General features: G+C 45.5%; 2 protein-coding genes and 1 long non-coding RNA gene across 7 annotated transcripts in view; 2 read left to right on the top strand and 1 right to left on the bottom strand.

Annotated features, from left to right (window-relative positions):
* Positions 1 to 11,315, bottom strand: part of LOC124017451 (broad substrate specificity ATP-binding cassette transporter ABCG2-like) — a 53,160-nt gene extending 41,845 nt beyond the window's left edge. For 2 of the 5 annotated variants that reach the window (XM_046332637.1, XM_046332638.1), the window contains exons 1-2: positions 10,927 to 11,315; positions 8,563 to 8,727 (exon numbers count right to left, since the gene is read on the bottom strand). In XM_046332637.1, coding sequence (XP_046188593.1) covers positions 8,563 to 8,726 — 164 coding nt within the window. In that variant the 5' untranslated portion in view covers position 8,727; positions 10,927 to 11,315. Of the gene's footprint in view, positions 1 to 8,562; positions 8,731 to 10,926 lie in introns of all 5 variants that reach the window. The other 3 variants (XM_046332635.1, XM_046332641.1, XM_046332636.1) reach the window with 2 other exon arrangements.
* Positions 11,316 to 12,087: 772 nt separating this feature from the next.
* LOC124017453 lies at positions 12,088 to 13,101 on the top strand. Its single transcript, XR_006835496.1, has 3 exons — positions 12,088 to 12,110; positions 12,357 to 13,001; positions 13,063 to 13,101. It is a non-coding gene; the product is annotated as an uncharacterized LOC124017453 (long non-coding RNA).
* Positions 13,102 to 18,657: 5,556 nt separating this feature from the next.
* Positions 18,658 to 24,812, top strand: LOC124017452 (UPF0472 protein C16orf72 homolog). The gene is made up of 4 exons (XM_046332642.1): positions 18,658 to 18,916; positions 20,097 to 20,177; positions 21,541 to 21,837; positions 24,323 to 24,812. Exons 1-4 carry the CDS (start codon positions 18,718 to 18,720, stop codon positions 24,595 to 24,597), a joined length of 852 nt encoding a protein of 283 aa, XP_046188598.1. The 5' UTR covers positions 18,658 to 18,717; the 3' UTR covers positions 24,598 to 24,812.
* The last annotated feature ends 2,909 nt before the right edge of the window (positions 24,813 to 27,721 follow it).

Here is a 27,721-nt window from a genome sequence, read left to right as displayed (position 1 = left end):
CACCAGATAACATCAGGTCAAGGGGAGTGGTCAACACCAGGTCAAGGGGAGTGGTCAACACCAGATAACATCAGGTCAAGGGGAGTAGAAGGTCTGACTGGACAACAACGGTCACTACAACATTTATTTTTTTAAACATTATTTAACGAGGCAAGTCAGTTAAGAACTAATTCTAATTTTCAATGACGGCCAGGGAACAGTGGGGTAACTGCCTGGAAGGAGCAGAACGACAGATCTAAGGTCTTAGTAAGAACAGTGGGTTAACTGCCTGTTCAGGGGCAGAACGACAGATCTAAGGTCTTACTAAGAACAGTGGGTTAACTGCCTGTTCAGGAGCAGAACGACAGATTCAGGTGCCTGTTTTGTACCTTGTCGTCGGCTCGGGGATTCAAGCTTGTAACCTTTCGCTTACTAGTCCAAACACTCTAACCACAAGGCTACCTGCGACCTCAAACATCACTACAACATCACTACATCATCATCACGACAACATCACTACATCATCACTACATCATCACTACATCATCACTACATCATCACTACATCATCACTACAACATCACTACATCATCACTACATCATCACTACATCCAGTCACTACATCATCACTACATCATCACTACATCATCACTACATCATCACTACAACATCACTACATCATCACTACATCATCACTACATCATCACTACATCCAGTCACTACATCATCACTACATCATCACTACATCATCACTACATCCAGTCACTACAACATCACTACAACATCACTACATCATCACTACATCATCACTACATCCAGTCACTACAACATCACTACAACATCACTACATCATCACTACATCATCACTACATCCAGTCACTACAACATTACTACATCCAGTCACTACAACATCACTACATCATCACTACATCCAGTCACTACATCATCACTACATCCAGTCACTACATCATCACTACATCCAGTCACTACATCATCACTACATCCAGTCACTACATCATCACTACATCCAGTCACTACATCATCACTAAATCATCACTACATCCAGTCACTACATCCAGTCACTACATCATCACTACATCCAGTCACTACAACATCACTACAACATCACTACATCTAGTCACTACATCATCACTACATCCAGTCACTACATCATCACTACATCCAGTCACTACATCATCACTACATCCAGTCACTACATCATCACTACATCCAGTCACTACAACATCACTACATCCAGTCACTACATCCAGTCACTACATCATCACTACAACATCACTACAACATCACTACAACATCACTACATCATCACTACATCCAGTCACTACATCATCACTACATCCAGTCACTACATCATCACTACATCATCACTACATCATCACTACATCCAGTCACTACATCATCACTACATCCAGTCACTACATCCAGTCACTACAACATCACTACAACATCACTACATCCAGTCACTACAACATCACTACATCATCACTACATCCAGTCACTACATCATCACTACAACATCACTACATCATGACTACATCATCACTACATCATCACTACAACATCACTACATCCAGTCACTACAACATCACTACATCCAGTCACTACAACATCACTACATCATCACTACATCATCACTAAATCATCACTACATCCAGTCACTACATCATCACTACATCATCACTACATCCAGTCACTACATCATCACTACATCCAGTCACTACATCATCACTACATCCAGTCACTACATCATCACTACATCATCACTACATCCAGTCACTACATCATCACTACATCCAGTCACTACAACATCACTACATCTAGTCACTACATCATCACTACATCATCACTACATCCAGTCACTACATCCAGTCACTACATCATCACTACATCCAGTCACTACATCCAGTCACTACAACATCACTACATCATCACTACATCCAGTCACTACATCATCACTACATCCAGTCACTACATCATCACTACATCATCACTACATCCAGTCACTACATCATCACTACATCCAGTCACTACAACATCACTACATCTAGTCACTACATCATCACTACATCATCACTACATCCAGTCACTACATCCAGTCACTACATCATCACTACATCCAGTCACTACATCCAGTCACTACAACATCACTACATCATCACTACATCCAGTCACTACATCATCACTACATCCAGTCACTACATCATCACTACATCATCACTACATCCAGTCACTACATCCAGTCACTAAAACATCACTACAACATCACTACAACATCACTACATCATCACTACATCCAGTCACTACATCATCACTACATCATCACTACATCATCACTACATCATCACTACATCATCACTACATCCAGTCACTACATCCAGTCACTACATAATCACTACATAATCACTACATCCAGTCACTACATAATATAATATATGCCATTTAGCAGACGCTTTTATCCAAAGCGACTTACAGTCATGTGTGCATACATTCTACGTATGGGTGGTCCCGGGAATCGAACCCACTACCCTGGCGTTACAAGCGCCATGCTCTACCAACTGAGCTACAGAAGGACATCCAGTCACTACATCATCACTACATCATCACTACATCCAGTCACTACAACATCACTACATCCAGTCACTACATCATCACTACATCATCACTACATCCAGTCACTACATCATCACTACATCATCACTACATAATCACTACATAATCACTACATCATCACTACATCATCACTACATCCAGTCACTACATCATCACTACATCATCACTACATCCAGTCACTACATCATCACTACATCATCACTACATCATCACTACATCATCACTACATCATCACTACATAATCACTACATCCAGTCACTACATCATCACTACAACATCACTACAACATCACTACAACATCACTACATCTAGTCACTACATCTAGTCACTACATCATCACTACATCCAGTCACTACATCATCACTACATCCAGTCACTACATCATCACTACATCCAGTCACAACATCATCACTACATCCAGTCACTACAACATCACTACATCCAGTCACTACATCATCACTACATCCAGTCACTACATCATCACTACATCCAGTCACTACATCATCACTACATCATCACTACATCCAGTCACTACATCATCACTACATCCAGTCACTACAACCTCACAACAACATCAATACATCATCACTACATCTAGTCACTACAACATCACTACATCATCACTACATCTAGTCACTACATCATCACTACATCCAGTCACTACATCCAGTCACTACATCATCACTACATCATCACTACATCCAGTCACTACAACATCACTACATCATCACTACATCTAGTCACTACATCATCACTACATAATCACTACATCCAGTCACTACATCATCACTACATCATCACTACATCCAGTCACTACATCATCACTACATCCAGTCACTACATCATCACTACATCATCACTACATCATCACTACAACATCACTACATCATCACTACATCATCACTACATCCAGTCACTACATCATCACTACATCATCACTACAACATCACTACAACATCACTACATCATCACTACATCATCACTACATCCAGTCACTACATCATCACTACATCATCACTACATCATCACTACATCCAGTCACTACAACATCACTACAACATCACTACATCATCACTACATCATCACTACATCCAGTCACTACAACATCACTACAACATCACTACATCATCACTACATCATCACTACATCATCACTACAACATCACTACATCCAGTCACTACAACATTACTACATCCAGTCACTACAACATCACTACATCATCACTACATCCAGTCACTACATCATCACTACATCCAGTCACTACATCATCACTACATCCAGTCACTACATCCAGTCACTACATCATCACTACATCCAGTCACTACATCATCACTACATCCAGTCACTACATCATCACTAAATCATCACTACATCCAGTCACTACATCCAGTCACTACATCATCACTACATCCAGTCACTACAACATCACTACAACATCACTACATCTAGTCACTACATCATCACTACATCCAGTCACTACATCATCACTACATCCAGTCACTACATCATCACTACATCCAGTCACTACATCATCACTACATCCAGTCACTACAACATCACTACATCCAGTCACTACATCCAGTCACTACATCATCACTACAACATCACTACAACATCACTACAACATCACTACATCATCACTACATCCAGTCACTACATCATCACTACATCCAGTCACTACATCATCACTACATCATCACTACATCATCACTACATCCAGTCACTACAACATCACTACAACATCACTACATCCAGTCACTACAACATCACTACATCATCACTACATCATCACTACATCCAGTCACTACATCATCACTACAACATCACTACATCATCACTACAACATCACTACATCATCACTACATCATCACTACATCATCACTACAACATCACTACATCCAGTCACTACAACATCACTACATCCAGTCACTACAACATCACTACATCATCACTACATCATCACTAAATCATCACTACATCCAGTCACTACATCATCACTACATCCAGTCACTACATCATCACTACATCATCACTACATCCAGTCACTACATCATCACTACATCCAGTCACTACATCATCACTACATCATCACTACATCCAGTCACTACATCATCACTACATCCAGTCACTACAACATCACTACATCTAGTCACTACATCATCACTACATCATCACTACATCCAGTCACTACATCCAGTCACTACATCATCACTACATCCAGTCACTACATCCAGTCACTACAACATCACTACATCATCACTACATCCAGTCACTACATCATCACTACATCCAGTCACTACATCATCACTACATCCAGTCACTACATCCAGTCACTAAAACATCACTACAACATCACTACAACATCACTACATCATCACTACATCCAGTCACTACATCATCACTACATCCAGTCACTACATCATCACTACATCATCACTACATCCAGTCACTACATCATCACTACATCCAGTCACTACAACATCACTACATCTAGTCACTACATCATCACTACATCATCACTACATCCAGTCACTACATCCAGTCACTAAAACATCACTACAACATCACTACAACATCACTACATCATCACTACATCCAGTCACTACATCATCACTACATCATCACTACATCATCACTACATCATCACTACATAATCACTACATCCAGTCACTACATAATATAATATATGCCATTTAGCAGACGCTTTTATCCAAAGCGACTTACAGTCATGTACAAGCGCCATGCTCTACCAACTGAGCTACAGAAGGACATCCAGTCACTACATCATCACTACATCATCACTACATCCAGTCACTACAACATCACTACATCCAGTCACTACATCCAGTCACTACATCATCACTACATCATCACTACATCCAGTCACTACATCATCACTACATCATCACTACATAATCACTACATAATCACTACATCATCACTACATCCAGTCACTACATCATCACTACATCATCACTACATCATCACTACAACATCACTACATAATCACTACATCATCACTACATCCAGTCACTACATCATCACTACAACATCACTACAACATCACTACATCTAGTCACTACATCTAGTCACTACATCATCACTACATCATCACTACATCCAGTCACTACATCATCACTACATCCAGTCACAACATCATCACTACATCCAGTCACTACAACATCACTACATCCAGTCACTACATCATCACTACATCATCACTACATCCAGTCACTACATCATCACTACATCATCACTACATCCAGTCACTACATCATCACTACATCCAGTCACTACAACCGCACAACAACATCAATACATCATCACTACATCTAGTCACTACAACATCACTACATCATCACTACATCTAGTCACTACATCATCACTACATCCATCATCCAGTCACTACATCATCACTACATCATCACTACATCCAGTCACTACAACATCACTACATCATCACTACATCTAGTCACTACATCATCACTACATAATCACTACATCCAGTCACTACATCATCACTACATCATCACTACATCCAGTCACTACACCATCACTACATCCAGTCACTACATCCAGTCACTACACCATCACTACATCCAGTCACTACAACATCACTACAACATCACTACATCTAGTCACTACATCATCACTACATCCAGTCACTACATCATCACTACATCCAGTCACTACAACATCACTACATCATCACTACATCCAGTCACTACATCATCACTACATCCAGTCACTACAACATCACAACAACATCAATACATTATCACTACATCTAGTCACTACAACATCACTACATCATCACTACATCTAGTCACTACATCATCACTACATCATCACTACATCCAGTCACTACATCATCACTACATCCAGTCACTACATCCAGTCACTACATCATCACTACATCCATTCACTACATCATCACCACATCCAGTCACTACAACATCACTACAACATCACTACATCTAGTCACTACAATATCAATACATCATCACTACATCGTCACTACAACATCACTACAACATCCAGTCACTACAACATCACTACAACATCACTATATCCAGACACTACAACATCACTACATCCAGTCACTACAACATTACTACAACATTACTACAACATCAATACAACATCACTACATCCAGTCACTGCAACATCACTACATCCAGTCACTACATCATCAATACATCCAGTCACTACAACATCACTACATCCAGTCACAATACATCCAGTCACAATACATCCAGTCACTACATCATCACTACATCATCACTACATCATCACTACATCCAGTCACTACATCATCACTACATCCAGTCACTACATCATCACCACATCCAGTCACTACAACATCACTACAACATCACTACATCTAGTCACTACAATATCAATACATCATCACTACATCGTCACTACAACATCACTACAACATCCAGTCACTACAACATCACTACAACATCACTATATCCAGACACTACAACATCACTACAACATCACTACATCATCACTACATCATCACTACATCATCACTACAACATCACTACATCATCACTACAACATCACTACATCATCACTACATCATCACTACAACATCACTACAACATCACTACATCATCACTACATCCAGTCACTACATCATCACTACAACATCACTACATCATCACTACAACATCACTACATCCAGTCACTACATCATCACTACAACATCACTACATCATCACTACATCATCACTACATCCAGTCACTACAACATCAATACAACCAGTCACTACATCCAGTCACTACATCCAGTCACTACATCCAGTCACATCATCACTACATCATCACTACATCCAGTCACTACAACATCAATACAACCAGTCACTACATCCAGTCACTACATCCAGTCACTACAACATCACTACAACATCACTACAACATCAGTACATCCAGTCACTACAACATCACTACATCCAGTCACTACAACATCAATTCGACCAGTCATGACAAAGATACTGGCATCCTTCCTAACTCAGTTGCTGGGAAGGAAGGAAATCGCTCAGTGATTTCACCATGAGGCCAATGGCGACATTAAAACTGTTATAGCTAAACTGTGGACACTAACCACTGATCTAGGACCTGAAGATACTAACCACTGATCTAGGACCTGAAGACACTGTAGATACTAACCACTGATCTAGGACCTGAAGACACTAACCACTGATCTAGGACCTGTAGATACTAACCACTGATCTAGGACCTGAAGACACTGTAGATACTAACCACTGATCTAGGACCTGAAGACACTGTAGATACTAACCACTGATCTAGGACCTGAAGACACTAACCACTGATCTAGGACCTGAAGATACTAACCACTGATCTAGGACCTGAAGACACTAACCACTGATCTAGGACCTGAAGACACTGTAGATACTAACCACTGATCTAGGACCTGAAGACACTGTAGATACTAACCACTGATCTAGGACCTGAAGACACTGTAGATACTAACCACTGATCTAGGACCTGAAGACACTAACCACTGATCTAGGACCTGAAGACACACCCCCCCCCCTACCTGATGTCTCTCACCCCCCCTTACCTGATCCACCCCCCCACACCCCTGCCTGATGTGTCCCCCCACACCCCTACCTGATGTCTCCCCCCCACACACCACACCCCTACCTGATGCCCCCCCACACACCACACCCCTACCTGATGCCCCCCCCACACCCCTACCTGATGTCCCCCCCACACCCCTATCTGATGCCCCCCCACACCCCTACCTGATGTCTCCCCCCACACACCACACCCCTACCTGATGCCCCCCCACACACCACACCCCTACCTGATGTCCCCCCCCACGCCCTATCTGATGCCCCCCCCCCACACCCCTACCTGATGTCCCCCCCCCCCACACACCACACCCCTACCTGATGCCCCCCCACCACACCCCTACCTGATGTCTTTGAGGATGTGCTTCTCAGGTCCTGTCTTGTGGCAGAGTCCATTGCTCTCCATGACAGAGTAGTGTAGTCTGGAGAAGGAGACGGTTGGACCAGGCATCTGGAACATCACCTCTGGATCATCTGCTGCTGGCTCTCCATTCTGGGGCTTAGACATCCTCCTCACCGAGAGAGAGAGAAGGGAGACAGAGAGAGACAGAGAGAGACAGAGAGAGACAGAGAGAGAGACAGAAGGGAACAGAGAAGAAATGATGTTAGATAGATAAAGAGACAGACATAGAGAGAGGAGTTGTCTGCTGCAGTAGCTATCTAACCTATGTTCTAACTTCCAAGGCAACATATCCCAGATTGCCTTCCCAAGCCTCTTTACACCCCCTGTCAACCAATCACACAGGGGCATGGGTGTCAGCCACACCCTACCAGAGGGCAGGATGTTGAACTTTGAACCTTGGCCTTGACAGCTGCAGGGGCATTGACAACAGGAGAGCACGTGCAACAAACACCTGTCTTCACCAATGATGTATATATAAACCCTAGCTGACGCTATGCATTTGCAACTGAGTGGCTTGAAGCCACCAGTCGGCCATATTGGAACTCCCCGGTAGGAGCAGTACTCCCTAGGAATGAATGGAATTACATTTTTCATGGACATAATGATATACTCTAATACTTACAGGAAAATGCTTAAATACTATATATATATATATATATATATATATATATATATATATATATTTGTTATTTTAATGTTTAACATAATATAATTTAAAAGTAACCATAAAGAATAAACGCAGAATAAACGTGTCAAAAGCGAATGTAGACATTAATACACTAATTTATTTTAGCTTCCAGTGAAGGAGGAATACCAAGATGGAGGCACGGTGGCTTCAACACAGCGCCCCCTATCAGTCATCTAGTGTATTTAGATGGCTGAGTGGTGGTTGAGTGGTGGTTTCAACACAGCGCCCCCTGTCAGTCATCTAGTGTATTTAGATGGCTGAGTGGTGTCTTCAACACAGCGCCCCCTATCAGTCATCTAGTGTATTTAGATGGCTGAGTGGTGGGTTCAACACAGCGCCCCCTGTCAGTCATCTAGTGTATTTAGATGGCTGAGTGGTGGCTTCAACACAGCGCCCCCTATCAGTCATCTAGTGTATTTAGATGGCTGAGTGGTGGGTTCAACACAGCGCCCCCTGTCAGTCATCTAGTGTATTTAGATGGTTGAGTGGTGTCTTCAACACAGCGCCCCCTGTCAGTCATCTAGTGTATTTAGATGGTTGAGTAGTGTCTTCAACACAGCGCCCCCTATCAGTCATCTAGGGTTTATCTACATCAATGGTCTTCACCTGTGTACATCTTCATAATCCGACTATAGAGTACAACAGTATGGGTCATAATACCCATACAACCTAGCGGGTAAAACCAGGAAATGGTTCCAATTGTTTTCTACACTCATCTTCACCTGAGATGTTTTTAAATACTTCATACCAGGTCTGTGTTTCATGTAGTCTTACCCTGGCGTGACGTTTTGATAACCATGGAAATCTCTCTCGGACAAATGACCTTATATCAATATATTCACCTGTAATTACCTCCCGAAAATGAAACGCTAACTCGCCGCTAATACATTTTTGTACCCTACAAAAATAAATTGAACTGTATTTTAAGACGGTTAAATGCTCTACTAATAAAAAAGCCTGTTAGAATTGTAAGTATATGCATGTCCCTTAAGGTCCTTGTGTAATTGTAATGTGATATTGAACTACAATCTCTATTGTTTGTAATATATGTATGCTTGTGTTCCCTCATGTGCTTTATGTATTGATTTGTTGTTAATAAAAAAAATATATTTACAAAAAAATATTTTTTTTAACTAGCCGCTAATGTGGCTCTCATTCAGAACTACACATCCAGTCACAAGCTTTTCCCCTCAAGACACATTTCTCCATGCAAACTCTCATCAACAAGTGTCAAGTAACCGAGCAAGTACATATTATAGCCCCCTTTTTTTCTTCTCGCGTAAGTAATTGATATTGTGTATTTCTCACGTGTATTTTTGTTTATTATTTTACAAATGACCTAGCTAACTACATTTAGTATTTTCACATTACTATATTTTTTGTAAATTTACCTTCTGGCTTTTGTATTGAAATAGCTAACGTTAGGTCTCTCTGTCGATCAGAAGTATGTTGCTGTGCTATATACCGGATTGTGTAACCACTTACTTCAATGAGTACACATGTGCATTTTATAAATAAAATAATAAAAGTAATTTGTGTAACTTTTTTTAATGTGGTGACATGCTAGCTACCATTTGCCCACCAGGGAAGGGATATTTATCTTTAATGCTGACTCACCGTTCGTATTGTAGTGAAGCAGGTCTCGAACCCTCGACCTTCTAGCCCTTATTAATTAAACCCCAGGGGGGTCGTTACACTCATCCCTCCTTTTCAAAGAGCGCGTCCTCGCGCTAGCTTGCGAACCCTACGTCTTTTTAACAGGATCGCGCGCGCGCGCACACACTCCCACCGGCCAAGCACGCGCACTGTGGTGGCTGCAAAGGGTCCGATCCCACTTCTGACACCAGTGTAATGAAACAGGCAGGGAAGCAAGGACTCGAACCCTCGACCTTTCTTGGCCGAAAGTCCAGCGCGCGCTCTAAGCGGCACAGTTGATATCCGCTCTTATAACCCCCCCCCAGGGTTGTTACAGTAGAGCAGATAGAGGGGACGTTGTTCCAGCTGTAGAGCTGCAGTGACACGTCAGACACGCCAGCTTTACGTTAGTCCGGGAACCATGGCAATGACAGTTGGTTAGCGAGCGTGTCGCCGCTGTTCTGTGTGGAGTCAGACACGCCAGCTTTACGTTAGTCCGGGAACCATGGCAATAACAGTTGGTTAGCTAGCGTGTCGCCGCTGTTCTGTGTGGAGTTAGACACGCCCGCTTTACGTTAGTCCGGGAACCATGGCAATGACAGTTGGTTAGCGAGCGTGTCGCCGCTGTTCTGTGTGGAGTCAGACAAGCCAGCTTTACGTTAGTCCGGGAACCATGGCAATGACAGTTGGTTAGCTAGTACCATGGTTCGCCAGCTTTAAAAGGTTGGCTAGCACGTTAACTTGGTGGCCAGCTAATGTTAACCAACCAGCTTAGCTAAATATTGCCTGGGTGGGTTAGTTAGTTAGGTACCATGGTTGGCTAGCTAGTTAGGTACCTTGGTTGGCTAGCTAGTTATAGGTACCATGGTTGGCCAGCTAGTTATAGGTACCATGGTTGGCTAGCTAGTTAGGTACCTTGGTTGGCCAGCTAGTTATAGGTACCATGGTTGGCTAGCTAGTTAGGTACCTTGGTTGGCTAGCTAGTTATATGTACCATGGTTGGCTGGCTAGTTAGGTACCATGGTTGGCTAGCTAGTTATAGGTACCATGGTTGGCTAGCTAGTTATAGGTACCATGGAAGGCCAGCTAGTTATAGGTACCATGGTTGGCTAGCTAGTTATAGGTACCATGGTTGGCCAGCTAGTTATAGGTACCTTGGTTGGCGAGTTAGTTATAGGTACCTTGGTTGGCCATCTAGTTATAGGTACCATGGTTGGCTAGCTAGTTATAGGTACCATGGTTGGCCAGCTAGTTATAGGTACCTTGGTTGGCGAGTTAGTTATAGGTACCTTGGTTGGCCATCTAGTTATAGGTACCATGGTTGGCTAGCTAGTTATAGGTACCTTGGTTGGCGAGTTAGTTATAGGTACCTTGGTTGGCGAGTTAGTTATAGGTACCTTGCCCCAGTTTAGGTTAGTTATAGGTACCTTGGTTGGCGAGTTAGTTACGTACCTTGGTTGGCTAGCTAGTTATAGGCACCATGGTTGGCTAGCTAGTTATAGGTACCATGGTTGGCTGGCTAGTTATAGGTACCTTGGTTGGCTAGCTAGTTAGGTACCATGGCTGGCTAGCTAGTTAGGTACCATGGTTGGCTAGCTAGTTATAGGTACCTTGGTTGGCGAGTTAGTTAGGTACCTTGGTTGGCTAGCTAGTTATAGGTACCTTGGTTGGCTAGCTAGTTATAGGTACCATGGTTGGCTAGCTAGTTATAGGTACCATGGTTGGCTAGCTAGTTATAGGTACCTTGGTTGGCTAGCTAGTTATAGGTACCATGGTTGGCTGGCTAGTAAGTTAGGTACCTTGGTTGGCTAGTTGGCTACATTAGCTAAGGTTGGCTAGTTAGTTATGTACCTTGGTTGGCTAGTTAGTTATGTACCTTGGTTGGCTAGTAAGTTAGGTACCATGGTTGGCTAGTTAGTTATGTACCTTGGTTGGCTAGTTAGTTAGGTACCTTGGTTGGCTAGCTAGTTATAGGTACCATGGTTGCCTAGCTAGTTATAGGTACCATGGTTGGCTGGCTAGTAAGTTAGGTACCTTGGTTGGCTAGCTAGTTATAGGTACCATGGTTAGTAAGTTAGGCTAGTTAGTTAGGTACCTTGGTTGGCTAGTTAGTTATAGGTACCATGGTTGGCTAGTAAGTTAGGTACCTTGGTTGGCTAGTACCTTGGCTACATTAGCTAAGGTTGGCTAGTTAGTTATGTACCTTGGTTGGCTAGTAAGTTAGGTACCATGGTTGGCTAGTTAGTTATGTACCTTGGTTGGCTAGTTAGTTAGGTACCTTGGTTGGCTAGTTAGTTAGGTACCATGGTTGGCTAGTAAGTTAGGTACCTTGGTTGGCTAGTTAGTTGGGTACCTTGGTTGGCTAGTAAGTTAGGTGCCTTGGTTGGCTAGTTAGTTAGGTACCTTGGTTGGCTAGTTAGTTAGGTACCTTGGTTGGCTAGTTGGCTACATTAGCTAAGGTTGGCTAGTTAGTTAGGTACCATGGTTGGCTAGTAAGTTAGGTACCTTGGTTGGCTAGTAAGTTAGGTACCTTGGTTTGCTAGTAAGTTAGGTACCTTGGTTGGCTAGTTAGTTAGGTACCTTGGTTGGTTGGCTAGTTAGTTAGGTACCTTGGTTGGTTGGCTAGTTAGGTTACTTTAACGACCCAGGATCCCAGACCGTCTGTTGAGGCACCCAGACCATCTGGTGAGGCACCCAGACCATCTGGTGAGGGGCACCAGGACCCCAGACTGTCCGGTGAGGGGCACCCAGGATCCCAGACCCTGTGACCACAAAGCCCTGACTCTTGCACATCCATCCCTGTAGCCATTTTGAATTAATTGATGCCCCTCCTCTTTGTCATCAGTCCCCCACTTTATAGACTGTTTTTTTTTCCAGGAAACTTTTAATTAATAACTTGGGATTTTACCACTTGCCATATCAATCATAATAGTGGGAAGGAGCCTACAGATCCAGACTGTGTGAGGGCATGTACCACTCAGAATAAATAAATACTGTGCCTTTTGAAGATTTTGTCTCTTGTCATAAACTATACTGAACAGAAAATATGTAAAGTTGTGGTCCAATGTTTCATGAGCTGAAAAATGTGTATATTCCAGAAATGTTCCATATTTCTCTCAATTGTTTTGTGCACAAATTTGTTTCCATCACCTGTTGGTATTTCTCATTTGTCAAGATAATCCATCCATCTGACAGGTGTGGTATATCAATAAACTGATTAAAACAGCGTGATCATTACACAGGTGCACCTTACGCTGGGGACAATAACAGCATGATCATTACACAGGTGCACCTTCCGCTGGGGACAATAACAGCATGATCATTACACAGGTGCACCTTTCGCTGGGGACAATAACAGCATGATCATTACACAGGTGCACCTTCCGCTGGGGACAATAACAGCATGATCATTACACAGGTGCACCTTACGCTGGGGACAATAACAGCATGATCATTACACAGGTGCACCTTCGCTGGGGACAATAACAGCATGATCATTACACAGGTGCACCTTCCGCTGGGGACAATAACAGCATGATCATTACACAGGTGCACCTTCCGCTGGGGACAATAACAGCATGATCATTACACAGGTGCACCTTCCGCTGGGGACAATAACAGCATGATCATTACACAGGTGCACCTTCCGCTGGGGACAATAACAGCATGATCATTACACAGGTGCACCTTACGCTGGGGACAATAACAGCATGATCATTACACAGGTGCACCTTCCGCTGGGGACAATAACAGCATGATCATTACACAGGTGCACCTTCCGCTGGGGACAATAACAGCATGATCATTACACAGGTGCACCTTCCGCTGGGGACAATAACAGCATGATCATTACACAGGTGCACCTTCCGCTGGGGACAATAACAGCATGATCATTACACAGGTGCACCTTCCGCTGGGGACAATAACAGCATGATCATTACACAGGTGCACCTTTCGCTGGGGACAATAACAGCATGATCATTACACAGGTGCACCTTCCGCTGGGGACAATAACAGCATGATCATTACACAGGTGCAGACGCTGGGGACAATAACAGCATGATCATTACACAGGTGCACCTTCGCTGGGGACAATAACAGCATGATCATTACACAGGTGCACCTTCCGCTGGGGACAATAACAGCATGATCATTACACAGGTGCACCTTCCGCTGGGGACAATAACAGCATGATCATTACACAGGTGCACCTTCCGCTGGGGACAATAACAGCATGATCATTACACAGGTGCACCTTCCGCTGGGGACAATAACAGCATGATCATTACACAGGTGTAATCTTCTGCACATGGCCAGTCTGATAGTGGTCTTCTCCACATGGCCAGACTGATAGTGGTCTTCTCCACATGGCCAGACTGATAGTGGTCTTCTCCACATGGCCAGACTGATAGTGGTCTTCTCCACATGGCCAGACTGATAGTGGTCTTCTCCCCTTTTCAAGGCTCTTATGCACATCCTTGATAAAATCCACGAGGTCTGAAGTAGACGCCAAAGTCACCATACTGTACAAACAGCTATCTGGGCTAAGGAATACAACGTTATGTTTTCCTCTACTGCTCTGCTAACTAGCTAAAGTCTATAACACTTAGACTATGGGATGGATGCATTAATTTACCCGTTCATACAGTTGTTATGCTAACTAGCTAGATAAAGTCTATAACACTTAGACTATGGGATGGATGCATTAATTTACCCGTTCATACAGTTGTTATGCTAACTAGCTAGATAAAGTCTATAACACTTAGACTATGGGATGGATGCATTAATTTACCCTTTCATACAGTTGTTATGCTAACTAGCTAGATAAAGTCTATAACACTTAGACTATGGGATGGATGCATTAATTTACCCGTTCATACAGTTGTTATGCTAACTAGCTAGATAAAGTCTATAACACTTAGACTATGGGATGGATGCATTAATTTACCCTTTCATACAGTTGTTATGCTAACTAGCTAGATAAAGTCTATAACACTTAGACTATGGGATGGATGCATTAATTTACCCTTTCATACAGTTGTTATGCTAACTAGCTAGATAAAGTCTATAACACTTAGACTATGGGATGGATGCATTAATTTACCATTTCATACAGTTGTTATGCTAACTAGCTAAAGTGTGGTCAGTGTCTGAGATTGAACAGTAATAGATGTTTGACCTCTGTCATTGGCAACAAAGGGTATATAACAACGTATTGAGATAAACTTTTGTTATTGACCAAATACTTATTTTCCACCATAATTTGCAAATAAATTCATTAAAAATCCTACAATGTGATTTTCTGGATTTTTTTTCTCATTTTGTCTGTCGTAGTTGAAGTGTACCTATGATGAAAATTACAGGCCTCTCTCATATTTTTAAGTGGGAGAACTTGCACAATTGGTGGCTGACTAAATACTTTTTTTGCCCCACTGTATATGTAACAGTATAACTTTAGACCGTCCCCTCGCCCATACCCGGGCGCGAACCAGGGACCCTCTGCACACATCAACAACAGTCACCCACAAAGCATCGTTACCAATCGCTCCACAAAAGCCGCGTCCAATGCAGAGCAAGGGGAACCACTACTTCAAGGTCTCAGAGCAAGTGACGTCACCGACTGAAACGCTATTTAGCGCACACCGCTAACTAAGCTAGCGTTTCACATCCGTTACTAAATGTTAAAAAAATGTTAAAAAATAAAGAAAAACCTTTGAATGAGTAGGTGTGTCCAAACTTTTGACAGGTACTTTATATATATATATATATACTCAGAATGGCGGCGTGGCAGGTAGCCTAGTGGTTAGAGTGTAGGGACGGCAGGTTAGCCTAGTGGTTAGAGCGTAGGGACGGCAGGGTAGCCTAGTGGTTAGAGTGTAGGGACGGCAGGTTAGCCTAGTGGTTAGAGTGTAGGGACGGCAGGGTAGCCTAGTGGTTAGAGCGTAGGGACGGCAGGTTAGCCTAGTGGTTAGAGTGTAGGGACGGCAGGTTAGCCTAGTGGTTAGAGCGTAGGGACGGCAGGGTAGCCTAGTGGTTAGAGTGTAGGGACGGCAGGTAACCTAGTGGTTAGAGCGTAGGGACGGCAGGTAACCTAGTGGTTAGAGTGTAGGGACGGCAGGTTAGCCTAGTGGTTAGAGCGTAGGGACGGCAGGGTAGCCTAGTGGTTAGAGAGTAGGGACGGCAGGTTAGCTTAGTGGTTAGAGAGTAGGGACGGCAGGTTAGCCTAGTGGTTAGAGCGTAGGGACGGCAGGGTAGCCTAGTGGTTAGAGCGTAGGGACGGCAGGGTAGCCTAGTGGTTAGAGCGTAGGGACGGCAGGGTAGCCTAGTGGTTAGAGCGTAGGGACGGCAGGGTAGCCTAGTGGTTAGAGTGTAGGGATGGCAGGTAACCTAGTGGTTAGAGTGTAGGGACGGCAGGGTAGCCTAGTGGTTAGAGCGTAGGGACGGCAGGGTAGCCTAGTGGTTAGAGCGTAGGGACGGCAGGGTAGCCTAGTGGTTAGAGCGTAGGGACGGCAGGGTAGCCTAGTGGTTAGAGCGTAGGGACGGCAGGGTAGCCTAGTGGTTAGAGCGTAGGGACGGCAGGGTAGCCTAGTGGTTAGAGCGTAGGGACGGCAGGGTAGCCTAGTGGTTAGAGCGTACGGACGGCAGGTTAGCCTAGTGGTTAGAGTGTAGAGGCGGCAGGTTAGCCTAGTGGTTAGAGTGTTGGGCCAGTAACCGAAAGGTTACTAGATTGAATCCCCGAGCTGACAAGGTAAAAATCTGTCATTCTGCCCCTGAACAGGGCAGTTCCTAGGCTGTCATTGAAAATGAGAATTTGTTCTTAACTGACTTTCCTAGTTCAATTTTAAAAGTCTATAAAATATGGCCATTTTAACCAGATTTTCAAATTGCCTTAATCTAAATGTAAGCTGTTATCCGGCCTAACTTTATGGGTCTAACATTATTGTTTGATCTAGCATGGACGACAAGCTGTAACAAGCAAACAAAAAAATAAATCACTTTGTCCAGGTTGGCTGGTCTACTAAAAGGGGGTCATTTATTTGACATGTTTTAATTATTGGGCTACTTTCTGACTGTCGGACAGAATTTGAGGCTAAATAATATAGTTTGTAAACTTCCATCCGCGCGGATAGTTATCCGAGATCTTTGGTACGTCCATACACTAAACCCTAACAACCCTGAGCATAACCTTAAAGCATAACCTTAACCGTGTTTAAACGTCAACTTGCATGAGGGTAAGGCCATCCACAAGGAACCTGATAACACGACTCCCTCTGGACAGACACCGTTTGACAGTCAAAGGAGGAGGAGGGGGCGGGATCAACATTGTTGTTCTATGACGTGTCTCTTCCTTTTTACATCCAATGAAGACTTGAGAATAATTCGCAGGACCACGCCCTTAAGCAACCACTGTAGGCCAATCGTTTTTAAGCATGGTGAGAAAAAAGGCGGGGTTTCAGTTAACAAGCACGTTGACATGAGATTCTCTCAGTCGACGACTCCTTCAGTTTGTTTAGTACCGGGGCGACCAGCGTTTAGACACCCGATGTTTTCACAATGCGGATCTAACTTCAACAACAGCTGGGGGGCTTTTAAAAAATTATTATATATTTTTTTAGCGTTTCCACAGCTAGTTACCAATCCATCCGATCAGTATTCACATCTATAAGGAAGTTTACAAAAAAACGGGAGGGGAGGGAGGGTGTGGGTGGGGGGGGGTACCCACATATAATAAACCGTAACGTAATAATAGACGCTTAATTGTGATTTTTTATTATGGAGGAGAAGAAGGAGAAGGAGGGCGAAGCGGAGATCCAGGAGCACGGTCCCGAACATTGGTTCTCCAAATGGGAGCGGCAGTGTTTGGCCGAAGCGGAGCGACAGGAGCCGAGCGACGACGAGGCGGAGCAAAGTCGGCAGAAACTATGGCATCTTTTCCAAAATTCAGCCACTGCGGTCGCACAGCTATACAAAGGTCCGGAATAATACTTCATTAACATCTAGTATTGTTAGCTAATTAAGATAGCTTTTTTTTTAAATGTTAATTGTCAGCTATCAGAGTGGGAGTGGCAAGGCAAACAAAGGACATTAAGGCGATCTAGTTTGCTGTTTTTTTGTTTTGTTTGGCAACCATTTTAGACCCTACTTGTAGTCTTATTAGTTTTATATATTAGATACATTGTTAATTAACATTGTCTAAGATTAATGTACAGATTGTCATATTATTATAACCCCCTGCTGAGTTCTCTAGTTGACAGGTCCAGGAACAGTAGCTCGGGAACTAACTAAAGATATCATAGATATATGTTATATTTGACCTCTTTTACATCGTTCAAGTGATTTGATTTGCATGTCTTTGTTTACTAATGTCAGGTTTTGACAAAAACATTTTTTGTCTCGAGTTAACTTTGCAGTCTGACCGTAAACGCAGAACAAAATGGCGAAGCGCAGGGAGGAGTTGTGTTGAAAATAACTATTTAAAAAAAAAACAATTATTATTATTAACCACCACCAAGCTGTTTCTGTTTTGTCTGACACTCGGTCCTCTTGGCACATTCACAACACTTTGACCATTCACCTTGTCTGGTCAATCAATTTTAAAAAACGACGAGGTGAATTATTATAACGCTGATCAATGCGTTAACTAGGACAAAATGGCGATTGGGTTATGACTAAATGTTATCTATCCGACTTAGTGTATAGTTGTTATTCTACTAGTTTATCACAATATTGAGGGTGCATTCTACATCCACGTCTCTAGTGAAACAACCACTAATGCCGTGATAACTAAATTAGTTGGGCCCAAGCCAGTGTTCAGATACTAGATAACTGTCGCCTGGTTTCTTTGCTATATAGGTTTGGTCTTAAGGCATATAAACACAGTGACTGATGCAGCTCAGTCAGACAAAATGGCGTTGCTTAGCCAAGTTGAAGGGTCAAAGTAGAGAAAGTTGTCTATTCAAAGTTATACGGGCCTGGAAGAAAAGAAAAAAAAAGTCGCAGTCTTTGCCAGACGATGTCGTATGATTAGACACAAGCATGGACTTAATGGCATGTATTGGTTTTATGAATGTCAAGTTGCTCCCGTTGTTCACATTTTCCTTTTTGTGTGTGTGTGTGTGTGTGTGTGTGTGTGTGTGTGTGTGTGTTTTCAGACAGAGTTTGTCAACAGCAGGGTCTGTCTCTCTGGGTTCCCTTCCAGAACGCAGCTACTGCCGTCACCAACCTATACAAAGGTAACTAAATGCTGAGTTTAACTTGCTTTATTGTGTGTTTTTTTTGTCTTGTGGCTGTGTGACACACTGTTGAGTGTCTGTGTTTTTACCAGGCTAGGTTTTCCCTGGGGACACTCGGATGAACAACAACACAGTCTACCACCCTAACCCTTCCCCTCCTCTCTTCCCTAGCCACACACCCATACTCCGTGCTGTAGCTAGACCACCAGGGTCCTGTTCACTAAGGAGGAAAATTAAGAGAACATTCTGATGTGGGGAACCTGTCCAATAGAAAATGCTTGTTTTTTTTCTGTTGCAAGATGCTTTCTATGTTGTGCACTGTTAAATACATCCCTGTATGTGTGTGTGTGTGTGTGGGGGGGGGGGGGTTGTTTCTATTGAGCTCAGTTTCAATGCTATTACTGCAGTAAGTCAATATGGAAATGTCTTGGAGACTAGTTCTACCTGTTATTAATTCTACCTGTTATTAATGCTACCTGTCATTAATGCTACCAGCTATTAATTCTACCTGCTATTAGTGCAGTAAGTCATTATGTAAATGTCTTGGAGACTAATGCTACCAGCTATTATTGCTACCAGCTATTAATGCTACCTGTTATTAATGCTACCAGCTATTAATTCTACCTGCTATTAGTGCAGTAAGTCATTATGTAAATGTCTTGGAGACTAATGCTACCAGCTATTATTGCTACCAGCTATTATTGCTACCAGCTATTAATGCTACCAGCTATTAATGCTACCAGCTATTAATGCTACCTGCTATTAGTGCAGTAAATCATTATGTAAACGTCTTGGAGACTAATTCTACCTGCTATTAATTCTACCTGCTATTAATGCTACCTGCTATTAATTCTACCTGCTATTACCACAGTAAGTCTTGGAGACTAATTCTACCTGTAATGTTAATGTGGTAAATGACTTGATTTATCTCTTCTGTGTTGCTGCTCGTCTGCTATGGACACTGCTACTGACTGACTGGTCTTCAGTCTGTAACACACAGCTTGTTTCTCACTGGTGAAACCTACCCCCCCCCCCCCCCATCCAACCTCTCACTCTCTCTCTCCCTCTCTCCTGCCCCCTCACAGAGTAACTAGAGTCCCACCAGCGGAGCTATGAGTTGGGGGTCCAGCGGGCGTACCAGGGTCGTAATAAAGACATGAAACCTGCCCCCACCCCCCCAATCCAACCTCTCACCCTCTCTCTCCCTCTCCTGCCCCCTCAGAATCACTAGAGTCCCACCAGCGGAGCTATGAGTTGGGGGTCCAGCGGGCGTACCAGGGTCGTAATAAAGACATGAAACCTGCCCCCCACCCCCCAATCCAACCTCTCACCCTCTCTCTCCCTCTCTCCTCCCCCCTCACAGAGTCACTAGAGTCCCACCAGCGGAGCTATGAGTTGGGGGTCCAGCGGGCGTACCAGCGTCGTAATAAAGACATGCTGGCCTGGGTGAAGAAGAGGAGGAGAAACATCAGGAGGGAGGACCTCATCAGCTTTTTGTGTGGCAAGGCCCCGCCCCCACGCAACCCCCGTCGCGACGCACAGACACCCAAACACGGCCACGCCCTCTCTGTGATGTCGCCCGGCAGGCCGCCGTCCACGGAGAGCGGGTCGTCTGTCGAGGCTGACCTGCAGCCCTTCAGAGAGGCCATCGCACTGCACGGTGAGACAGACGCACACACTGCACGGTGAGACAGACGCACACACTGCACGGTGAGACAGACGCACACACTGCACGGTGAGACAGACGCACACACTGCACGGTGAGACAGACGCACACACTGCACGGTGAGACAGACGCACACACTGCACGGTGAGACAGACGCACACACTGCACGGTGAGACAGACGCACACACTGCACGGTGAGACAGACGCACACACTGCACGGTGAGACAGACGCACACACTGCACGGTGAGACAGACGCACACACTGCACGGTGAGACAGACGCACACACTGCACGGTGAGACAGACGCACACACTGCACGGTGAGACAGACGCACACACTGCACGGTGAGACAGACGCACACACTGCACGGTGAGACAGACGCACACACTGCACGGTGAGACAGACGCACACACTGCACGGTGAGACAGACGCACACACTGCACGGTGAGACAGACGCACACACTGCACGGTGAGACAGACGCACACACTGCACGGTGAGACAGACGCACACACTGCACGGTGAGACAGACGCACACACTGCACGGTGAGACAGACGCACACACTGCACGGTGAGACAGACGCACACACTGCACGGTGAGACAGACGCACACACTGCACGGTGAGACAGACGCACACACTGCACGGTGAGACAGACGCACACACTGCACGGTGAGACAGACGCACACACTGCACGGTGAGACAGACGCACACACTGCACGGTGAGACAGACGCACACACTGCACGGTGAGACAGACGCACACACTGCACGGTGAGACAGACGCACACACTGCACGGTGAGACAGACGCACACACTGCACGGTGAGACAGACGCACACACTGCACGGTGAGACAGACGCACACACTGCACGGTGAGACAGACGCACACACTGCACGGTGAGACAGACGCACACACTGCACGGTGAGACAGACGCACACACTGCACGGTGAGACAGACGCACACACTGCACGGTGAGACAGACGCACACACTGCACGGTGAGACAGACGCACACACTGCACGGTGAGACAGACGCACACACTGCACGGTGAGACAGACGCACACACTGCACGGTGAGACAGACGCACACACTGCACGGTGAGACAGACGCACACACTGCACGGTGAGACAGACGCACACTGCACGGTGAGACAGACGCACACACTGCACGGTGAGACAGACGCACACACTGCACGGTGAGACAGACGCACACACTGCACGGTGAGACAGACGCACACACTGCACGGTGAGACAGACGCACACACTGCACGGTGAGACAGACGCACACACTGCACGGTGAGACAGACGCACACACTGCACGGTGAGACAGACGCACACACTGCACGGTGAGACAGACGCACACTGCACGGTGAGACAGACGCACACACTGCACGGTGAGACAGACGCACACACTGCACGGTGAGACAGACGCACACACTGCACGGTGAGACAGACGCACACACTGCACGGTGAGACAGACGCACACACTGCACGGTGAGACAGACGCACACACTGCACGGTGAGACAGACGCACACACTGCACGGTGAGACAGACGCACACACCGGCTGGCCATTAGCCCAGCTAGCTACCTAGCCAAGACAAACGAACTGGCTGGCCATTAGCCCAGCTAGCTACCTAGCCAAGACAAACGAACTGGCTGGCCATTAGCCCAGCTAGCTACCTAGCCAAGACAAACGAACTGGCTGGCCATTAGCCCAGCTAGCTACCTAGCCAAGACAAACGAACTGGCTGGCCATTAGCCCAGCTAGCTACCTAGCCAAGACAAACGAACTGGCTGGCCATTAGCCCAGCTAGCTACCTAGCCAAGACAAACGAACTGGCTGGCCATTAGCCCAGCTAGCTACCTAACCAAACCCTGACTGACTGGCCATTAGCCCAGCTAGCTAGCTACCTAGCCAAACCCTGACTGACTGGCCATTAGCCCAGCTAGCTAGCTACCTAGCCAAACCCTGACTGAATATTAGTCCAGAAACTCCATAGGTCACATTCACCAGATATTGTAGCTCAAACACTCAAGACGTCATTTAAAAAAATAAAATGCTTAAAACAATGTCCATGGCAACCACGGAACTGATTAATTACATTCAATTTGGATTCTCTCTCTTGTTGTAATTCCCCTCCAGGCCTGAGTGTCTCTGTCACACCTGTATACTAATATTATTATTATTGTTGTAATCCCCCTCCAGGCCTGAGTGTCTCTGTCACACCTGTATACTAATATTATTAATATTGTTGTAATTCCCCTCCAGGCCTGAGTGTCTCTGTCACACCTGTTTACTAATATTATTATTATTATTATTATGTGATATGTTCTAGAATGTGTAGAGGAAGTGTGATATGTTCTAGAATGTGTAGAGGAAGTGTGATATGTTCTAGAATGTGTAGAGGAAGTGTGATATGTTCTAGAATGTGTAGAGGAAGTGTGATTATTCTTATTAATATTGTTGTAATTCCCCTCCAGGCCTGAGTGGGGCGATGGCCAGTATATCCGTTCGTTCCGGTGCCCCTGGCTCTCCGACGCACCTAACACGCGACAGCCCCGCCACTCCGCAGCCGGGTCGTAACCGTAGGAACGGTCTCCACGACGTCGACCTGAACACCTTCATCGCCGAGGAGATGGCGCTCCATTTGGAGAACGCCGCGGCCACTGCTGCAGCCAATAGGAAGAGGGCGTCTGCCCAGTGCAGTGACGTCATCACAGACTCGCCCACCCATAAACGCAACCGGATGCTCTGAGTGTCCCCGGATATCACGCACACACACACACATCGACCACACACGCACACACACGCACATCGACCACACACGCGCACACACACGCACACGCACACACATCGACCACACACGCACGCACACGCTCAAGGCACGTTTCACACACACACAAATTGCACACACTAGATATTTCTACTTTGCTATATCGCGGCCCGAGCTGATTGATGATGACTCGCCCACCAGGCTGGCCAATCAAACCCTCCCAACCTGGCACCTCCCCTCTGTTGTTTATAAAAAAAATAAAAAAAGAGAAATGTAAATGATTAAAAAGCCACTTATCCCCTCCTCCCTCTCCGTCATCCCTCCTTTCCTGCGTTCCCTCCTTTCCTCGTGGTTGGCATGACAACGACTTGGAATGATAGCACAAACAGACTGGTAGCTCACCAGCAGCCTGTCTAGACCTCTGGGATGAAACTGTGTTGGCCATGTGTTCTGAGTGGTGGGCTAGGTGGGGAAATGGGACAGACCTGTCCCCCCCCCCCTAGAGGTGTGTTGGGGTCCTGAGGCCTAGAAGCCTTCCTGTATAGTAGCCCCTCCCCCCCTCCTGTTACTAGAGTTGTGTTGGGGTCCTGAGGCCTAGAAGCCTTCCTGTATAGTAGCCCCTCCCCCCCTCCTGTTACTAGAGGTGTGTTGGGGTCCTGAGGCCTAGAAGCCTTCCTGTATAGTAGCCCCTCCCCCCTCCTGTTACTAGAGGTGTGTTGGGGTCCTGAGGCCTAGAAGCCTTCCTGTATAGTAGCCCCCCCCTAGAGGGTGTTGGGGTCCTGAGGCCTAGAAGCCTTCCTGTATAGTAGCCCCTCCCCCTCCTGTTACTAGAGGTGTGTTGGGGTCCTGAGGCCTAGAAGCCTTCCTGTATAGTAGCCCCTCCCCCTCCTGTTACTAGAGGTGTGTTGGGGTCCTGAGGCCTAGAAGCCTTCCTGTATAGTAGCCCCTCCCCCCTCCTGTTACTAGAGGGGTGTGTTGGGGTCCTGAGGCCTAGAAGCCTTCCTGTATAGTAGCCCTCCCCCCTCCTGTTACTAGAGGTGTGTTGGGGGTCCTGAGGCCTAGAAGCCTTCCTGTATAGTAGCCCCTCCCCCCTCCTGTTACTAGAGGTGTGTTGGGGTCCTGAGGCCTAGAAGCCTTCCTGTATAGTAGCCCCTCCCCTCTCAAGCGACTGTGGCTCTTGTCTCCCTCCTCTCTGTGTGTGTTGGACAGAACTGCCACTAAGTGTGTGTGTGACTTTGCCTTTGAGGAAGCTGCTATCTCTGGCACAGCGGGAAGTTCTGGGTTGTGTGTCTGCCAGCAGCACTGTGTGTGTGTCTGTGTGTGTGTCTGTGTGTGTGTCTGTGTGTGTGTGTGTGTGTTCTGTGTGTGTGTTCGTTGAGCACAATCCTGACTGGATTCATGTGTATTTGTGTTTTTGTTTTATAAAGCCTCCACCCCAATAGCTCTTCCTGTCTGCTCTCTCTAACCTTTAACCCCAAGTCCTCTTATCTACAGTGTATATACGCTATGACAACTAGGTTCTGCTGTTGTATGATGCAGACATACATGTGGTACATATTGTAAAAAAAATAAAAAATAAACAATTGTAAAAAAAAAAGAAAAAGAAATGCAAAACCATTTGAATTGTTTAAAATGTAAAATAATGATTCTGGCATTAAACAAACCAAGCTTTTAACTATGGACCGTTTCTGAATGTTTTCTCTTTACTGTTTAGACCAGGCTAGTATTAATTGTGGTCTACTAGCCTGGGGATAGTACTGTTGAGACCAGGCTAGTATTAATTGTGGTCTACTAGCCTGGGGATACTACTGTTTAGACCAGGCTAGTATTAATTGTGGTCTACTAGCCTGGATCAGTCTGTTTTTAACTATGAACGGACTCTGAGGATCAGTCTGTTTTTAACTATGACTGAGGATCAGTCTGTTTTTAACTATGACTCTGAGGATCAGTCTGTTTTTAACTATGGACTCTGAGGATCAGTCTGTTTAACTATGACTGAGGATCAGTCTGTTTTTAACTATGGACTCTGAGGATCAGTCTCTGAGGATCAGTCTGTTTTTAACAGTTGAACCATCACATTACTGTTACAGGAACAAAACGATGATCCACTTCCCCGAGTCGTGTTGAGTTGGCGTGCCGACGGGGAGCTTGATGTGTTGTAACCGTGTTGAGTTGGCGTGCCGACGGGGAGCTTGATGTGTTGTAACCGTGTTGAGTTGGCGTGCCGAGGGGGCTTGATGTGTTGTAACCGTGTTGAGTTGGCGTGCCGACAGGGGAGCTTGATGTGTTGTAACCGTGTTGAGTTGGCGTGCCGATGGGGAGCTTGATGTGTTGTAACCGTGTTGAGTTGGCGTGCCGACGGGGGAGCTTGATGTGTTGTAACCCGTGTTGAGTTGGCGTGCCGACGGGGAAGCTTGATGTGTTGTAACCGTGTTGAGTTGGCGTGCCGACGGGGGGCTTGATGTGTTGTAACCGTGTTGAGTTGGCGTGCCGGCGGGATCTTGTGTGTTGTAACCGTGTTGATTGGCGTGCCCGGCGCGGCCAACTTGATGTTGTAACCGTGTGTTGGCGGCGGGCATCGATCAAGCGGCACGAAGGGACACGAAAGACGTCGACAGAAACAGTCCCCAAGAACAGTGCCACCGCAGTTCACCTTTATGCCACATGGGGGCTGCAGAGACCAACATCACCACCGCAGTTCACCTTTATGCCACATGGGGGCTGCAGAGACCAACATCACCACCGCAGTTCACCTTTATGCCACATGGGGGCTGCAGTGAGACCAACATCACCACCGCAGTTCACCTTTATGCCACATGGGGGCTGCAGAGACCAACCCACCACCGCAGTTCACCTTATGCCCATGGGGGCTGCAGAGACCAACCCACCACCGCAGTTCATTTTGCTGCCATGGTGGAGGCTGCTGAGAGACTGACCACCACTGCAGTTTTCACCTTTATGCCACATGGGGGCTGCAGACTTTACCAACACCAACAGTTCACCTTTATGCCACATGGGGGCTGCAGAGACCAACCCACCACCGCAGTTCACCTTTATGCCACATGGGGGCTGCAGAGACCAACCCACCACTGCAGTTCACCTTTAT

The sequence above is a fragment of the Oncorhynchus gorbuscha genome, unplaced genomic scaffold, assembly GCF_021184085.1.
Source record: "Oncorhynchus gorbuscha isolate QuinsamMale2020 ecotype Even-year unplaced genomic scaffold, OgorEven_v1.0 Un_scaffold_2049, whole genome shotgun sequence".
NCBI classification, from domain to species: Eukaryota; Metazoa; Chordata; class Actinopteri; order Salmoniformes; family Salmonidae; genus Oncorhynchus; species Oncorhynchus gorbuscha.
Note: the sequence above shows the minus strand (reverse complement) of the source record. Positions and strands in the feature narration are given on the sequence as shown.